The 19,834-nt window shown below is 42.2% G+C and overlaps 1 protein-coding gene across 2 annotated transcripts in view; it reads right to left on the reverse strand.

Moving 5' to 3' along the window:
- LOC110535980 (protein turtle homolog A) overlaps positions 1-19,226 on the reverse strand; it is a 38,445-nt gene extending 19,219 nt beyond the window's left edge. For both annotated transcript variants that reach the window (XM_021621416.2, XM_036935810.1), the window contains exons 1-3: positions 18,609-19,226; positions 11,422-11,517; positions 4,814-5,020 (exon numbers count right to left, since the gene is read on the reverse strand). In XM_021621416.2, the coding sequence (XP_021477091.2) occupies positions 4,814-5,020; positions 11,422-11,482 (268 nt within the window). In that variant the 5' untranslated portion in view covers positions 11,483-11,517; positions 18,609-19,226. The remainder of the gene's footprint in view (positions 1-4,813; positions 5,021-11,421; positions 11,518-18,608) is intronic.
- Positions 19,227-19,834: the final 608 nt, after the last annotated feature.

The following is a 19,834-nucleotide window of genomic DNA, read 5'->3' on the forward strand; positions in this document are numbered from 1 at the left end:
TGCTCACTGCACTGCCAGAGAACTGGCTAGCCTGTACTCTGACAACCGTTTTTATGTAACCATGGCCTGGGGGCTTTAATATACAAGGACTCTCTCTGTTGTGTTTAAAATCACTGTGCTCCCCATGCTTACTTCATTGAAACTAGCGTTAAAATCATATTCATTTTACACACATAATTCCAGTGACCTCGCAGTGCTAGCTGTGCCACTAGATATTCTGGGTTCGAGTCCAGGCTCTGTCGCAGCCGCCCACAACTGGAAGACCCATGGGGCGGCGCACAATTGGCCCAGCATCGTCCAGGTTAGGGGAGGGTTTGGCCGGCAGGGATGTCCTTGTCTCATTGCGCACTAGTGACTCCTCTGGCAGGCCGGGCACAGTGCACGCTGACACGGTCGCCAGGTGTACTGTGTTTCCTCCGACGCATTAGTGCGGCTGGCTCCCGAGTAAAGTGGGCATTGTGTCAAGAAGCAGTGCGGCTTGGTTGGGTTGTGTTTCGGGGGAAGCATGGCTCACGACCTTTGCCTCTCCCGAGTCCGTTACGGGATTTGCAGCGATGAAACAAGACTGTAACTATCAATTGGATACTATGAAATTGGGGAGAAAAAAAGGGTCAAAAAAATATAATTAACAAAAAAATGGAATGTTGTAATGCGCTGGGATATACAGAATTTCATATGCTACAATAACAGTGGCACCTATGGAGGAAGACAGATCATTCTGAGAGGCCTCAGTTCTGTTGTTCTTTGTCAGTTCCGTATGTGGCAGAGGTGCATTGTGGGATGTGTTTTGATTTGAATACAATCATAAGTCTGGGGCTGGACCCCAGCCCCTGGCAGCCCACCCCTCCCTTCCTCCAAAATGTCTCTCTTCAAACCTCCTCTCCCCTAATCACTTTAACCCTCTTATGAATAGCTCTTTGTCAAACGATTACAGGTAACTCTGTCCCTCACTCTCTGTCCGACTGTGTTAACCCCTGCTCACATTTTTCAAGCCACTGCTTGACACATCCAAACTTCAGCACTTAGACAACTTGGCCAACTTCAGCATGACCTGCCATTGCCTGAATCAAGAGAACATGCAATCTAGTCAACCATGGTCTGTGACAGAGCACGAAAGCATGTCAGTGTGTCATCGCTGTTTTTAACAACACTGTATTTGACCCTTACTAAAACATGACTTAGAAATCACCATGTGTATATGTTCATGCAAATGTGAGTTCTCTCATAATCCCTTCTGTATTCCACACATGATGTGTTGGTAAATGATTCACAGTTAGATTGACTTTCCAAAATATATGCAGCATTTTTGGGGGCTCATTCAGGCAAGTCCAACCTCTTTACTTGCAAACTAACATGATGCATCAGTTTAAACCTTTTTAAGTGAATTCTACAAAATAAATCAAGCCTTTCAGCGGTGTGTAATAACACACATGTTAAGTTTAACTTATAGCCCTATCCTCAGGTCTCAGGTCTGGGATAAGGTAGAACGTCCCAGGAAGTGTTTGGGCCTTAGAGAAGGCTTTCATACAAAAGCTCCCAGGCAGCACAATACTGGGTCTGATCTCCTTCCCCCTGCTCTGATCCCAGTCCCATGGGACACACCTACAGCGTTGTGAGATGAAGAAACAGAGCCTTTTGTCTTGATGGACCACCTCAGAGCTGGAGAACATGCCACAACTTCACTTTACCCCAACCTACATGTACAAATGACCTTGACTAACCTGTACCTCCGCACATTGACTCGGTACCGGTACCCCCTGTACATAGCCTCATTATTGTTAATTTATTGTGTTACTTCTTTTTATATTTTATTTTTACTTTAGTTTATTTAGTAAATATTTTCTTAACTCTATTTTCTTAAAACTGCATTGTTGGTCAATGAAGGGCTTGTAAGTAAGCATTTCACGGTAAGGTTTACACCTGTTGTATTTGGCACATGTGACAAATAACATTTGATTTGATGAGCTCCACGGGTCCAGCCTGCTTTCTTCTCTTATTGTGTCACTGTTTGGCAAACGTCTCCCTGGTCCAGTTTCAGCAGAAATGCAGGCTGCAGCTGGATCATGTGGATCGGCCTCAGCTGCCACCTATGTTCTGGTTTAGGTGATCAAATAGGGTTATGTTTACTAATGAAAATGTAAATTCCAATTAAGATTTGTGTTGGAACAAGGCTCATTTATTGAGGTTCTTTAATGTGAGTATTTGTAAAAAGGTGAAACAATGCTATGACTCCCCCAGTGTTTAGGGCTCACACTGAGACCGAGTAATGGGGGCCTGCTGGGCTGAGTCGGGGTTTTTTGCTGCTGTCGTTCAACCCCCTCCACACCGTCTCCACTCATTTACTTCAGCAGAGAGGACACAATTGATCTGCCCTTTTTTAGAGTAAGTGCCTCTGACAGGGCATCCAGTGCAGGGAGACTCACAGGCCAGCTTGGACTAAACATTTCCTCAACAAGCACAACTCGAACAGACTTCACCAGTCAAGTTGACTGCACATTCAGTCACTATTTATTTGTCTGTTCCTCTGTTTTGTCAGGTGATTGATGTTCAGTCCTCCAGGGTATGTTTAGAAAATAGACACGGAGGAAGAAGGATGTGGTACTGGGAAGCCTCCTTCAAAAGGGTTTCTGATTCCCTCCAGAAATAAGAGATTTGCAGAGCAGCCTGCACAAGTAATCTGTCTGTGTTTCAGAGGGATTGGCTTCTAATGGGGTCAACAGAAGAACATTACTCTGTTGCACAGACACAGACATAGACACAGCAAGCACTCCTCAAGCACTCACTGTCATCAGAAATACACCTGATATCCTACCGGAACAACTGGACATTAAATGCATGGCAATATTATGTCCTCGTCCAAGATAACGCTTCCTCTCATTCTTGCATGGGACATTTTTAGGTTGGGGGATGGCATCAGGGCAAGATTGTACATGAGAGACAGAGATGACAGAACAGTCTTATAGGCTCTAAATAAGGTTTAACAACAGTGAGTCATTTCTTCCCCTTACTAAAAAGTTGTTCTTGTTCGTCCCTGAGCATAGACTGCTTGAGACAAAGACCAGGAAGTGGTTGTGTTTCATACTGTCTAGTGAGATGGGGCTGTGGTTAAATCCCAAAACATTTTAATTTGAGGGTAGAATATATTAGATCTGCAGTGCTGATACGCTTCACATGTTGCCATCTGCCTCCAGAGGAAGGGGAGCTGAAAGGATATGAGGCAGACAGGGGTTAAGCGGAGCCCAGACACACAGAGAGGGAGAATATCCCTCATCAAAGCTAAGTAACAAACCGTTAGACTGTTGTTGCATCTTTTCTGTTGGTTTTACCCCCATAGATTCAGTGATGAATTCTGGGTCATGGAGCATCACATGATAGCCCTAAAACAATAACACTGTTAATGGCCTATCTATGGGTGGGTCAGACAGACTGCCAGACATCTGTTGGCCAGTGCTCTCCAGGCCATTCCTGAGTGGTCAGAGTCTGGTGTGTGTCCAGTGCATGCCAGGGTCCATTTGATCTTCAGTGTGATAGCTGAATGTATCTAGTGATTGTTTTTAAATGCAAACAAACTCTAGGTGGACTTGAAAAGCTTCCTGCCAGTTCAGTGACCTAGATGAGAGGGTATGGGATTTTGGAGTATTGGCATGGGCTCGGTCAGAGGATGTGTGTGTGTGGGGGGGGGGAGAGTGACATAGCCTTTGTCTTATTTCTCCGAGAAACAATGACTAGATTATGGTACTCAATGAAAGAGAACTCTAATATTCCATATGCTTCATCCATCCTCCTTACAGCTAAACAAGGTCACCCCTCTGAATACCAAGAACAAACTGTCATCAGACCACCAGCCCCCACCTCAGCCAAGCCTGTCTCAATTTAACCCCACTCTCTTCAATCCATACTCCACTTGCACTCACATAAACACACACACACACACACACACACACACACACACATCCACACACAGCCCCGCCTGTCATCCCACTCCCCTGACTAACATATTTCCGTCCTCGCCTAGTCCCTGTCCCAGTGCCCTGCCCTACCACACACACACACACAGACACACAACACACGCACACACGCACACACGCACGCACACACACACACACACACACACACACACACACACACACACACACACACACACACACACACACACACACACACACACACACACACACACACACACACACACACACACACACACACACACACACACACACACACACACACACCCGTCTAATTACAGGGCTCTTAATTGATTACCTATTTGGAGTATTCTCACCACTGAAACATTCCAGCATTCAAAAATACCAGTGTAGCCCCCATCCCCATCCCAACTCAAAACAAATCAGCTGTACTTAAAGCACATTCCCAGCCAGCTCCTCGTCAGGGGAAAGGAAGGCTGAAAGGAAGGTAATTAAAAGTTGTTTTAAGACAATGCAACCTTATTGCACACAATCTCTTCAGATATAATCAGATACAGTTGTAAGGTCCTTCTCTTCACTCCTTTGAGATACCACAACTGCTATCGTCGTGTCTAGGTAATTGAGGTTAAACTCTCCTTTGTCCTTTTCCCATACCCTGCACTGTAAAAAAAGCAGTAAAAACACTGGGCTGTTGTGTGCAGGCAAATGGCTCCCAATAAACAAACAGGACAAAAGATTAAATTGCACCAGGACTCTGAAAGTGAGAACCAAAAGGTTCACATGTTCAGTCATGGTGTATAACTGCAATTACCACAATGCCTTTCCTGTGCATTGCATAATTTGAAAGAAGCAGTGCTAAGACCTAGATCTGGGACAAGAGGACTCACCCTTGTAGTTGGGATGCACGCGTGGTGCGTACACTCCGAATTTGATGAGGATGGGCACATTGTAACCCAGGCGAACCCACTCCACCACGTGCAGTGGGAACAGGTTTGGGGTGGTGGCTCCTGTAGAAGGGGGGGTAAGACTGCAACTGAGCTCTGCAGTCCCCCCAACCCTGGCTCGTACCACCGCCTCCACACCCTGGGATGTACCTGATGAGAAAGCACACAGGTAACACACAGGTAACAATACCATGGAGGATGGCTGAGCATGACTGGTGAATCTGCAGTAAAACATGCTAATATCTGAACGGTCAACACCCACAACATAAATCAATATTTAAGAGCTCCTTAACATCCATAAGCTATGTGGATCTGTTCCACATAGGTTTGAGTGTCATGCAGAACCAGATAAACTTTAAGTGTTTTTCTAAATGCATTCAGTGGAATTTCTGGTTACACATTCCAGGAAGATATTGAGTAAATATTCAATAAATCTTTTGCAGGGCAGAGAACTGATGATAAAACTGTTTTGCAGCAAAAGTGTCACTTCATGAGAGGGAAGGGGAGGACAAAGACAGGAGAAACAGGGCTAAAACCAAAACGCATGGATAGAGAAAAAAGGAGATTGAGAAAATATCAAGCAGTAGGCCTACGGGGAAAGAGGACAAGAGTAGATAACATAAACACACATTTAAATGTGAATAAATATTCATGAGTTGGATGCCAGCCTGAATATCTCCAGAGTATGCTCTGTTTAAAAAAGGCACACAAAGGCCATGTAAAACAATGGTACTCCATTTGGTGACAAGATCACTAGGCTGCAACCGGCTCTGTAGACATGCTGCAATCTCATTAACGACACTTGGGCCAGAGCCTGTGTTGTGTTGTATCTGCACCTTGTTTAGCCTGGTGATTAAGTACTAATCTCAAAGGGCTTACCTGTAGTCTTTTTATCGAGCAAAACACGACAGCGAAGGTACAACACTACAGAGACTACAGACCCCTCTGCGCAATCAATATATGCATTGTACAATATGCTGAGTTTCCCTGTACTTGCGCGGGAAACAGCTGTGAAAGAGCAGTAGCGAATTGCATGTTTGTGTTTGAGTCTGTTATTAAAGAATGTGAAACAATGTTGTGTCTGTTTGCTGCTTTTCATTAAATCATGTATGGCTATTTTTTTAGGCTATGACCTAAAATAAATGTGTTAATATGGGCAGAATATTAGTCTTGCCTATTAGCCTACGGACATTTGATCAGTTATGGAAATATTCAGTCCATGCAAAAATATAAGAATCTAGTAAAAGGCCAACATATTTTTCAATAAAATTGAGTATTTGTCACATGACTATAGAAATGGAAACAGTGTGGTTTTAGAGACTCAATGTAACAGTAGCCTACTCTATGATTAAATGGACTGCAGTCAATCTGTTACTGGGCTCACACCATCATTATCATTATCATTAGGCACTTTACATAATTCAAATTCCATCAAGTCACATGCACAATTCGATCGCCCGTCATTCATTCATTGTCATCAGTAAGGAGAGACACATTGGATCTAACAACACGATAGATTTAGGACTATGATGTAATACTTCTTCGTCATGAAATGTCATAACCAGTTCATTTTGTTAATAAGCCCACTAGGCGACTCGTTTGTTGTATGTCCTGAATAATGGTAAGGAAAATACCGTTGGCTGTTGGGCAATAGCAATAGGCCTACACGATTGTGCACAGTGGACTAGGTGTTGATGGGTTATCTCCAATTTAACTGGAGAATACAACTATATCCCAGACAATGCTCGGATTCAGATCCGAAAGGTGATGAACGGCCTAAAGGAGAGAAGCCTGGAGACCCAGGAAGAAACCGACCAAGTTGTGGGCCGTGGTACACACGGTTTGTGCTTATTTGGGGAGAAAATACATTCTTTCAGTTGCGACCCGTCATTCAGGGCAGGTGGGGCAGAGCCCCCAATTTTTTGCAAAAAAAGAAGCAAACAAACAAAAACCATTTGGTGGGGGGCTTTCCTGTTTTGCATGATATTTTGGCATTAATACGTGTCACATATCAGTTTGCAAACAATGTAAAAAATGTATGTATTTAAGCCGCATACAAAATCCGTGTACAAACATGGTCTCTTTTTGTTTTCTTGAGTAAGGCAGCTCCAAAATGCAGGTGTTCCAGCCTAGCTCAGTGCTCTCTGTGGTGGTGGTGGGGCAAGCCAACAGAAAAAACAGCGCAATGCGCTGTGATTGGCTCAGTGTTCTATCACTCATGGGGACACTACATCACCGCCAAGTCTAAGGGTAGAGTAGAGTTACATTAGAAGTGTCCGTCCAAGAAGGCTCAAGGTCATTGGCCACAGATAAAATGACGTCAAATCACATTATATCTACAGTAGCTTTGATTGGACTGATCATGTCAACATCATACTTTCAAAATCTTAGCTAGCTGTCATCATCATGAATCAAGTCGATAATCTACTGGCAAATCCTTTTTAATCGTTCCGTCATCGGAAGAGAAATAATGAAGAGAAATTATAGATAAAATGTATGGGTATCGGCCATTGGACATAAACATTACAAAACAAGTTGGAAATGGCAAATTCCACAATGTAAGTGTCTTCACTGACATTTTCAACATGTCCCTGATTGAGTCTGTAATGCCAACATGTTTCAAGCAGACCACCATAGTCCCTGTGCCCAAGAATACTAAAGTAACCTGCCTAAATGACTACCGACCCGCAGCACTCACGTCTGTAGCCATGAAATGCTTTGAAAGGCTGGTCATGGCTCACATCAACACCATTATCCCAGAAACCTTAGACCCACTCCAATTTGCATACCGCCCCAACAGATCCACAGATGATGCTATCTCTATTGCACTCCACACAGCCCTTTCACACCTGGACAAAAGGAACACCTATGTGAGAATGCTATTCATTGACTACAGCTCAGCGTTCAGCACCATAGTGCCCTCAAAGCTCATCACAAAGCTAAGGACCCTGGGACTAAACACCTCCCTCTGCAACTGGATCCTGGACTTCCTGACGGGCTACCCCCAGGTGGTAAGGGTAGGTAACAACACATCCGCTACGCTGATCCTCAACATGGGGGCCCCTCAGGGGTGTGTGCTCAGTCCCCTCCTGTACTCCCTGTTCACTCATGACTGCACGGCCAGGCACGACACCATCATTAGGTTTGCCGATGACACAACAGTGACCGACAACGATGAGACAGCCTATAGGGAGGAGGTCAGAGACCTGACCGTGTGGTGCAAGAAGAACAACCTCTCTCTCAACGTGATCAAGACAAAGGAGATGATTGTGGACTACAGGAAAAGGAGGACTGAGCACACCCCAATTCTCATCGACGGGGCTGTAGTGGAGCAGGTTGAGAGCTTCATGTTCCTTGGCGTCCACATCACCAACAAACTAGAATGGTCCAAGCACACCAAGACAGTCATGAAGAGGGCACGAAAAAACCTATTCCCCCTCAGGAGACTAAAAAGATTTGGCATGGGTCTTCAGATCCTCAAAAGGTTTTACATTTGCACCATCGAGAGCATCCTGACGGGTTGCATCACTGCCTGGTATGGCAACTGCTTGGCCTCCAACCTTAAGGCACTACAGAGGGTAGTGCGTATGGCCCTACTGGCATCCAGGACCTCTATACCAGGCGGTGTCATAGGAAGGCCCTAAAAATTGTCAAAGACTCCAGCCACCCTAGTAATAGACTGTTCTCTCTGCTACCGCATGGCAAGCGGTACCGGAGTGCCAAGTCTACGTCCAAGAGGCTTCTAAACAGCTTCTACCCCCACGCCATGAGACTCCTGAACATCTAATCAAATGGCTACCCAGACTATTTGCATTGCCCCCCCCCCCCCACGCTGCTGCTACTCTCCGTTATTATCTATGCATAGTCACTTTAATAACTCTACCTATATATTACCTCAATTACCTTGACACATTGACTCTGTACCGGTACCCCCTGTATATAGCCCCACTATTGTTATTTACTGCTGCTCTTTAAATATTTGTTAGTCTCATCTCTTACTTTTGGGGGGGGGGGTATTTTCTTAAAACTGTATTGTTGGTTAATGGTTTGTATAAATAAGCATTTCACTGTAAAGTCTACACCTGTTGTATGCAGGGCATGTGACAAATAAAATGTTATTTGATTTTAAAATTTGATTTGATTTGAGTGGTTTGGAAGGAATCCGTGTAGCTAACTGCAAGCATTGTAAAGCCATTATTAGCCTGCTATTCAGTGGAGTAGCTGTGTGGTCCAAAGTCTAAGATTAAGGGTTTCTTTTCCTAGTTTAAAATGATAAACGTTCAAAATTGGCCATGCTGTCAATGAAGCACAATTTGTGCAGCGCTCAAATCAGCTGTTAACTGCTAAATCTGACTTTAGTGAGTTCAAGACAATTGGGAACTCGGGAAAAATGAGCTACGACTGGGAAAGTATGTTTTAAACTTTCACTGAACTCGGAATTGTAAATTCGGAACTCTGGCCTCTTTCTATAGCTACGACCTGAAGATCACTGACATTATCATGATTCAACCTTTTTTTCAGAGTTCCCAGTTGTCTTGAAAGCACCATAAATCCAGAGAATGCCAGACTTTGATGACAAAATTTGATGATAAAATTAGCCAACGAAGGACTGCCGCGCCACCTTCCTGTTCAAGTGGGCACAGCACAACAAGGTGAGTCCAAAAATGTCTAGTATGCTTCTGCATAAATTATGTAATATGCCAGGAAGATATGTATACTGTAGCTAAGTGTATGTTGAGTAGTAAACTGTTAGTAGCCAATGTGCCTCACCCTAATAATGTGGTCTATTTTCACCTCTTCATTTCGCCTACTGTTCTGACTTGGTGGTGCACATGTAGCCTATAACCTGTTTTTGAGAAATGTAGTCTTTGAATATTGTAAGAGCTTTTATTGTCTGCTTATATGCCCCCTTTATTTATCCTATGGTTCTGACTTGGTGTACAGGGAGAACACTGTAAGAACAGCCCATGTTCTGAATTCTGTTGCTGTACATTTCAAAAGTGCTGAACAAATAGTTATATTGACTACGTCCATCCTAGCTCGCTCATTAATGTCTTAATCGAAATTACGGATTGCCTCTTATCCGCTTGTCGTCCCCTTATGCCATAGTTTGTACATCTCAATTGTCAGTAGAAACCACATTTATTGAAGCAAGTCAGCCATATCAGCTATGTTTTTTTAAAGGCAGTAAATGAGGCTGAATGAACTGTTTCGCTCCCAGACAAGGTTCCGCTGATAACCAGGTGTAGCAGTGGTAATGTGTTGGGACTGCTGTTGGGACTCTGCTGTTGGGACAGCTTTATGTAGTCCCTAACAGTTTGTGGGCACCGTTTTTCACTGTTATAGTGCAAATAATGTAATGTTTAGTGTTGTGTTGTGTAATGGATTTGCTGGCATGCATCCCAAATAAAATGTTTTTGCCCCACCAAGATTTCCATGCTAAAATCGCCAGTGCAGTCTTTAAAACGAAAACACATTGTAGAAAACTAGAAAAAGACCTAGATATAGTATAGGCTGTTTTTAGCCTTCAGCCTTTATATAAACATATGAATTCATTTATATACAATTTTCTGCCCATATGAACAAATGCATATGCAATATTTATATTCATACATGACTTAAATGAAAAGCAGTAAACATAAACATTGCTTCACATCGTTTAATAACAGACTCATAAACACAATCACGCAATTGGCTACAACTCGCTTCACAGCTTCCCAGGGAAATTCAAGGCATTGTATGCCTCACGCGGACAAAAGAGTAGTGGAAGGAGTTCGCTTCTGCTGCACTGTTCTCTTTAAAATACAACACGTTGCGGCAGTGCTTTGCTCAAAAGGGGACACTCCCTGATAGATGGTAGGGTAGCAGGCCCCTCACCCCTCCCTCCCGATCCACAACCCCCTGGGGTCCACACATGGCCTCGCTCCACTAAACTCCCCTCCCCCTAGAAGCGTGCTTTTTGGATGGGACCAGTATAAATCCCAGATTAATCTAAATCCGCACCATCAGATGTATTTTGTACATTCGGATTTCACCCCATTCCCTTGTACACACTTGTGTCTAGACCCCCCGACCCCCTCCTCATCACTTTCCCCGATCTAAGTCCCATGTACATAGTGGCTGATGTCAGAGACTTATCAGTATGATGCTTTGAATCATATGTTCTAGGGAGTGCATTCAGAAACGTCCACCAACCAGTACATGAGAGCCAAGGCCTTGGACTCTTTGCCATTACATAAGCGTCCACGTAAACAAGGAATGTAAAGAGAGTGGTATAAACTCCAGAGGAAAGGACATTGATAATTACGGGTGGAAAGGGATGAAGAGAGACAGAAATGGCGAGAGGCAGATAGCGAATTGAATGAGAGGATTTCTCTAGAGGCACATTTTATATGATTTACAGTACATAACTTCACTATATTGATTTACCATTGTAATAGAAATGTATGAAGTGAATTACTTGGGTAGCTAGGAGAGCAATGTAGGTGTAAGGAGAGAAACCAATAAAATGTTATGAGCATAGCAAATGCACTGTGCAGTATTATACTTACGCAGCAGACAGAGGGCAACAGCAGTGGTGACACCCAGAAGCCACAGCCTCTCCAATCCCATCGCCGTCCCTCACACTGCTTTACATATCTCCCAACCTGAAAACACAGAAACACACACATTCAAATCAAACCTCTGACATAAAGTAACACACAGCCTTCAATACTGTACAAGTACATTCCCACTGCATCTGGCATCAGACAAGACCAAGGTAATCCTCCAAGTTAACATCAACCCTAAAGTATTTCATAATCCCTACTTCAAACTGTATTCCAGTCTGTTGACGGAATGATAACTGACTGCATTCTGTAAAAAGTCTTTGCTCACTGCAAAATTGGATGTCTGATTTGTGATTTGGATTTGGATTAAGGGAAATGTGCTTATTCAAACTAGCTTCGGGAGTGAAAATATATTGATGTGTATGTGTGTGTATGAGTTTGTGTGTATCACCATTAGACAGACCTGTGGGTGTCCCTGTCACTGATATGGTCAAAAAGATTAACCTTCTGCCTGTGATTTGCCCAGCTCATACTGTAGGTCTTGTCTCAAGCTAACTGGGCTAACAGCTTTAGACAGGTGACACATGCAAGAGGAAAACATCAGGGACATCTCTGTTTATCTCGTCATCCCAACCCCAGTCTAATGGTCAATGCACTTTCAATTCATATTTACTCTTGTGTTTCAATATATATATATATATATATATATATATAAAAAACATTTACAGTATTCGAGAAGACAACGCTGTAAATTCCATGAATGTCATTTCTATCTCTGACATTGTGCATTATTGCACCGACCCACTGAATGTGAACCGGATATTACTGTAACCAGACTGCTCAATAATCCACTTCCTAGAAAGAAGAATGGATGGGGCCTGACAATACCAAGGGTCAATAAAGCTCTGAAAACTGAATCTGTGTTGCACTGTCTGGCCCATGATGTGTTAAGGTAGCAGCATACAGCTTAAAATCCTCTACAGTTTAAGCTTTCACCTTTCCTCCACACACACATATACACTGTATCCTCCCGCACACGCAATTCAGAGTCACTAATACCAGCTTATCACTAGTGTAAGTTAATTACACTAATAGAAGGAGGCCATTTTTAGAAAGCTAGGAAGTGTAATAGCAACAGATATGCCAACTCAACTCACGTGACACATTTGATTTCCTAGTAGTAACCTGACATAGTAAACAGATCTGGGAAGAATAGGTTAGGGATATTGTTATCCTCTGCACTTGTCTGATAAGGGTATGGGACTCAGCGGGACTCTTTAGTCCTGATGGGAATTAGCCATGGCATCTGTACTGAGTTGGTTAAATCAGTGTGATATTTATCACTGATTTGGGGGCAAGGCAACAATGATGTTATTATATGAGAGTAGCAGAAATGACAACATGGCCATGGGCTATGTCACAACCAAAACAAAAGTCTCTCCTCTCTGAATGGAAAAGGAGCAACATAAATTGTTTCACAGGGATACATGATACCTATAACTTGCTCTGACAGGACAGAGATGGAAGGAATAATGATGTCCTCTCGTTCCTGCCTTACGCCTGAAATGCCAAATTAAATCGAACATTGCCCATCCCATTCTATTTTTTCCCCTACTGCACTAGCTATTGTGTCATCATCCCTACAAAGTGACAGAAACACACGATTACTTGACACTGGAGCTGATTGCACAGCACTGCATCATTCTCTGAGGTAGAAGTAGTCTTCCGAGGTAACAGTTTTCATCATTCAGCCACATGGCATCCAATGGAGCACCCAGCCAACCAACCCCCTCTCATGTCATTTTGCTGCTATTGAGGGAAACGTTTAACTGCTAAAATGTTTATTTTGGATAGCTCTTTACATGCTTATCACCTATAGGTACTTATATCACCTGTCAAATTCTTTAGAGTTTCTCCAGCCTTATAGTTGGTGCTTTGACAGGGCAGTTGAGAGGGGAGAGCCAGACTACAGACCCTGCAGAGAGAGCCTCTAGGGTTCCAGGTGTATAGGTGTAGACAGAAGAGATAGAGGACAGAACCCACCACTATTCTGTGGCTACAGGTATGACCTGTTTCCCAGGGCAGGAAGTCCTTTAATTTAAATACAAAACAGAGGAGGCCTACAAGTTTATCTCAAGATGCCACATCATACATAGTAATGAGGGGTTGCATAGGTCACTGATAGTATGTTGAATGACAGTGCTTGGAGATGCACAGTACACAAAGCATCATATCAATGTGCCTTTAATCTCATAATGGAAAAGCAAATTGGGTGCCTTCAGAATGATTATCTCTCTATCTTCAAACGAATGAGAGGACTCAGTGTTCTTTCTAAAAGCATATTGTCAAGAGAAATCATTGCAATTATGGAAGCTGCTCAAGGAGGGTTCTGATTTTGCTTCTTCAATGAAAAAGTTGCTGGTTGCATACAAATACACCAAGTCAATTATTATGAATTATTGGATTATGTTAATATTGCCCAAAAGTCATTTAAGTTTATTTGCCTAAAAACTGGCTTTAGTTTACAGGGTTGGGAGTGGTAGCTAAGCCCCTCTTATTACAGTCCTGAACAGCAGACAAATGCAGCTCTGCCAGGATCAACTGTACATGGAGCAGATGCGGGTTAGGAAGTGAGGGGAGCTGAGCCTGAGGGTATCTGAGGGGAACACGGAGACGTTACATAAGTGTCTAAGTCACACAAAAGAAGCCATTGAGGGAGATCCGGACCGTTCTGTCATACTGAGTAAGACTGTTCTGTCAGTACACAACCGATACACAACCTCAGACACTCAAATAGTCTGGGCCTTTTCTCCCATAAGTCTGGCAATCAATGCAGTAGACTAATGGACACTTACACAGACAACATTTTACTTTGAAATGACAGTGTAAAGACTTTCAAACCTGTTAAAGCTGCAATATGTAACTTTTTGGGCGACCCGTGACATGTGAGTTAGAGACCTGTCATTCCCATTGAAAGCAAGTTTAAGAAGTGTTCTGTGTTCTGTTCTATGTGCTCCCGCTCTTAAGTTCAAACAGCTGAAAATACAACATTTTTGGTTATGGAAAATATTTGTCCGAGCAGTTTAAATGGTATAAAGATTCTCTACACAATGACTGCTTGTTTTGCCACTTAAACTGAAAATAGGCCAACAAGGAAATGCGATTTCTGCATATTGCACCTTTAAGAATAGTTGCATCTCTTACTGGGCTTCAATGAGGCAAATGACTTTGGACTGCACCCTTGTGAACACCTAGTCTAATCCAGTACTGCTGCTCCCAACCTTAATAGTGTAATCGAATTAGAAATCAAAGATAAAGGGCATCTGTCAGCAGCACGCTGTCCTGTATATGCTTTTACAAACAGTTGGTGAATTGTTCTGTTTACAGGGATGCTTGCCATTTTGATGGCATTATAAATAACATGGATGGTTTATCCCATCTAAATGTGGCACAGCGTGCATGGCACACACTTACAGTAGCGCTAAGGGAGCAAATGACGGACAGGGCTGAGCTGGATCTCACAGGTAGGATGCAGCACAGTTTGAAGAGCCCTGCATTAAGAGGGAAAGAGGTGAAAACATGGAGGAAAATGATCCCCCAGGCCAGGCCAGGCCAGTAGTAAAGTAGTAAGCCCACTGAGAGTAAACCCCACCACCCCCAAAAAAGTTTTGCCGCATTTGCACCCAGACAAAACCGCAAATGTGTACATCAAACTCATAACAATAGAACACGACACTATCCATCTGACTAACTCTCTACGTTCACACACTTGGTAATACATACTAAGAAAATCCTATCGGCCTAGCGGCCAAGGCCCATCTGTGATGTTGGTGATAGAGACGGACCTGATAAGCAGCTGTATTACTTTCTTAGTAATCCTGGTTAATCCTGCTTGGGCCATGGCCTCAGAACAGGCCTGCTGGGTTTGATGGGGGAACTGAGGGCCCTATTGCAGGTGCAAAGAAAGAACACACCTACTAGTAAATCATAAACAAATATAGAATTCATCCACTGCACATCCCACCAGATTACTTCATAAAAGGAAAGGGTTAAGGCCAACAATCAACATTTTACTGACCGAATTAGCGAGAATAGAGACCAAACTCTTCTTTCAAGGTGTAACTTAGTGTAGTGGGGGGGAGAAGAGATGGATACGTCTGTCATCATTGAGACCCATTATGAATAATAATGATAATCATTTGGTTGGTGCTTATATTTGTGTGTATTGTCCTGTACGCATGTGTGAATTAGATTTTTAGATTTTAGAATATATATATTTTTTCATATCCCAACTCCCTCTGATACACCCTCTACATCTTGTGTACTGACATTCTCCATTAATTCAACCAGCCCTTTAGAGTAGTTTGCCCCACCCCGTGACCTCTGGTGGCCATGCAAACCTTAATTTAGGGTCAACCACTGCATTGATGTGAAATGAAGTGTCTCAAGGCATAGATAGCTGATTGCTGCACCTGAGCTAGAATACTTCACAGGCAATAACCACATTGGCCTTGTTAGAAGAAGGAGAGAGACAAAAGTGAGGTGCTGCCCAAATGTCTTGGTTGATTGAAAGAAAGCTAAAATAACACTAAAGAACCCATTTAGTTCTGGAGGTTAATTTATACCACACCAAGTCAACTCTTACCATCTACGACTGAGAAACACATTCAGAGTTTCCAACAACACTGCAGATTGAAATGGCCATTTCTATACAATGGTGCCTTTTACACTGCATTCAGCTGAATATGTCCTTATTTGCTCCCTTTTTCTAATCTCCTTTAGGTTTTCCCTCAAAACTCTAAGCGGTTTTGTATCAAATCCGTGCAAGAAACAAAAACTTGCTTTATTACACCTCGATGCTAAATAATAACGTTCCGTTTTGCAACTAAAACAGAGTTTCTATTGGACAAATTATGTTTGGTTCCGTTTTAATAAATGTTTTTCAACAGAATCGGTGGAATAAATACAACCCTGATCACCTGTACACACAGTTCACTCTCACAGCAGCCACATAGAGCATCATCACTTTGCTCATTGTATAATTCCTTCTCGCATCTATCTGCTTTTCTTGCTCTCACCTTTTGTCTTTGCTTGTGGACTTCAGTGCACAACACAACAGCTGTCTGTGACCAGGTGTAAAAACCTCTCTGAGCCAAACCTTCAAACCGAAACCGCTAATCACTACACAGCCTACATCGTTGTCACCATATTAATGTTATAGTCAACAAACTAGAACAAATGCGTTAGTAAACCCACAATCCAATATGTGTGTACAATCACACAGTACAGTGTACAGCAAGCAGTTACACCGGGCACCGGTGGCAATGAATTAATGAAACTGAACACTTACCTTGACTTGGAAGAGTTGCTGTGTTGGATATCTTTAGCCAGCTAGCTAACATTAAGTAGCATTCCTCTCTGTTTGAGTCAGCTTGTTGAGTAGGCTAAATTAGCTGCATTAGCTACATAAGTGAAAGGTAAACTAAGAGGCTAAAATACAACAAAATATAGTTAGCTCTCTTTGCTGCTTCTCCTTAATTTTTGAATTAATATTTTTTTTCAAAACTGTTCAACCATTGTCCTTTCTCTCTTTGAGTCACATACTCACAACATTTTATGCACTGCAATGCTAGCTAGCTGTAGCTTATGCTTTCAGTACTAGATGAATTCTCGGATCCTTTCATTGGATGGACAACATGTTAGTTCATACTGCAAGAGCTCTGATAGGTTGGAGGACGTCCTCCGGAAGTTGTCATAATTTCTTGTATTGAAGTCAATGTACCCATTGGAGGACGGAAAATAGCTGTCCTCTGGCTACACCATTGTTCTACCCTGGAGGGTGCTGTTGATGCTACTGTGGGACATTCATTGCTAAAATGTGTTTTAATCAGATATTTGTTGATGTGAATATATTCAGTATAGTTTTATCTAAAAAGGATAACTTTTTTATGTTTCACTATTTTTATTTTTATGAAATTCACTGAAGAGGATGGTCCTCCCCTTCCTACTCTGAGGAGCCTCCACTGTGCAGAACATAGAACCACAGAGTCTGGTAAATCACTAAGGCCCATGGATGAACTGAGCTTTACAGTTGGACTTTGGTCACCTGAGTAAGCAATTAACATCTACAAAATCAGCAATAAAAAACATCACTCTGATACAATGGACACTTTACTATATCATGAAATAAGTGCCATGGTAGATAACTGAACTATTTAGCATCAATGATGCCCTTGTGTCATGACTCATGAATTGCCACAGTCCAAGTGAGGATATCCAGTATAAGTAATTCATAAACATATCAAACAGAAGAACTGAACGACACAATACATGATCTTTCAGAATGAAGTTAGTCTGAATAACCAAGTGTGAATTGAACTGGTGACTCATTATGGAGTAGTGTAAGAAAATATGCATCATATTCTGTTGGGTTTTTGCCTTTATCCACAGTGGGGGATGGGAGGGTTTAGTAGCAGATGCTGTTTTCATTGATCAGTTTTCAAACATAAAGAAAAATATAATATGTGGCATCAAGGCTGATATCTGAATGCAGTAAATAATTAAAGAATAGGAATAGCATCATATATCAGAAAAAAAAATCTGAAAGTCATTGTTATTTTAGAGTAACTACATGGTTTGTTTACAAGGATGGTCTCCATATCAGGCAACAACAACAAAAACAGGTGCCTCTATTGTCTGACATGGACTGATTGGAAAGGGACCCAACCTGAATACAAAATGACCATTCTGCTGTGATTGAACATTGTTCTCAGCATGCATTCATTTAAGGCATTAATTCATCTTAATTTCACCAAAGGCTATGAATAATCTACCTTGTTCCAAATGTGCACTTAAAAGCTAACGCACGCTAAATAAATCACACCTCAACCGGTAATCATAAAGCAACATGTCTAGAGCAAAATGGTCAACAAGAACGGACGTCAACACAATGCACTTCAGGGAATATTCTGCTTGTCAGACTGTTTTAACAGTAGGTCGAATACTTGAGACAAAAGTATAAAGCTACAACGGAATCTTTGTCTAGACTAAAAAGAAGGGTGAGGAAATGTGTGTTTGTGAAAAAAAGTAGATTCTATAATAAGTGAATGTACATTTGCAATAAAAGTGGACCACATGTGTAACTCACATAAACTGTTATTCACATGTAGGATGTGGCGGAGTCGATTTACCTTGCTTGAGGCACTTCTCTGAGTTGACCAGAATACAATCAGTCCATCGGGTCCTTTGCTTTTTTCAGCAGTTGACGTATTTAGGCTTTCATTGGTTATTCTAAAGTTTGATACGTTTGACTTAAAAATGCAGGTGTTCGCATATTTTATAACAGCGTGAAAATGTCTTTCACGAGCCCCTGATAGGTGCTGACTCAACAAGAGTGAAGATAGGAAAAACTCAGTTTAGATGTAGCTGTAGCGGTATTTCATTATATTCTAAGTCATTAAATCCAATATAACGACAGAGAAAAACTTAAGGAGTGCCTAGATTGGTTTATAATAATTTGAAAGTTTCCGAGCATATTTCAAATGTTCTCCTTCTTGCAGCTTTGTCCAAAGTTATCCAAAGTGTAGTAAAAAGGACCAGTAGAAAAAAACTATCTGAATCCATTAAGCGCATTTATTTAAGTAATGCGTTGCTCAAAAAAATCCCCTAATGATGTGCACCTCTCAGTTCCACCCTACAATGACGGAGAATGTGTAAGAGTATAGTCGTCTATTCATGCACTACGTTCCTCGCGGTTTCTTTCCTTCCTCGTATCTCCCTCCTCCTCCCTAAGATATGCACTCAGTTTAAGCGCTCCAGACAAAAGCGCTTTTCCGTGGGAGAGGACGTTTTGGAGACCCTGACAAAAGACACATGCTATACAACGGGACACGTCCATAAACAATGACAATGTAATGTTGCCTATGCCCCAGTCATACATTTTTAATAAGGGTCCACATTTAATCCAAAATGCCTTGCTTCTGTTCTTCTCATGTCTCTTTCCGTGATGCAATGATCAATAACGCCTTTATTACAAGGGGAAATACTTTGCCCCACAAAGTTACAACAAAATGCCTTCACAACATCACATTTTTTATCAATATATGTGGGATAGTTTTCCTATATGAATAGATGTCCCTCCAACAACTTTTTTTTTAATGGTTTGGGGTCTGAGGTCGTTGGGGTAAACTGCTCCTAGAGACCCTCACTTAGTGGTAATCTCGTTCCCAAACACTTCTACCCAAATGCAGAATAGCCTGTGCGCAGTAGCCTGATGAGGTTACCTTAGTGGTAACGCCCTACCTGCTTGATTTAGGCATAACTTCATCTACTCTACCAGTAGCATCATTCACCCAAATATGTCAAATAATAGCTCTCAAACAAACACAGATCTTACATTTTCAAAACATTTGGTTCA

Source organism: Oncorhynchus mykiss, chromosome 11, assembly GCF_013265735.2.
Source record: "Oncorhynchus mykiss isolate Arlee chromosome 11, USDA_OmykA_1.1, whole genome shotgun sequence".
Lineage (NCBI taxonomy): Eukaryota > Metazoa > Chordata > Actinopteri > Salmoniformes > Salmonidae > Oncorhynchus > Oncorhynchus mykiss.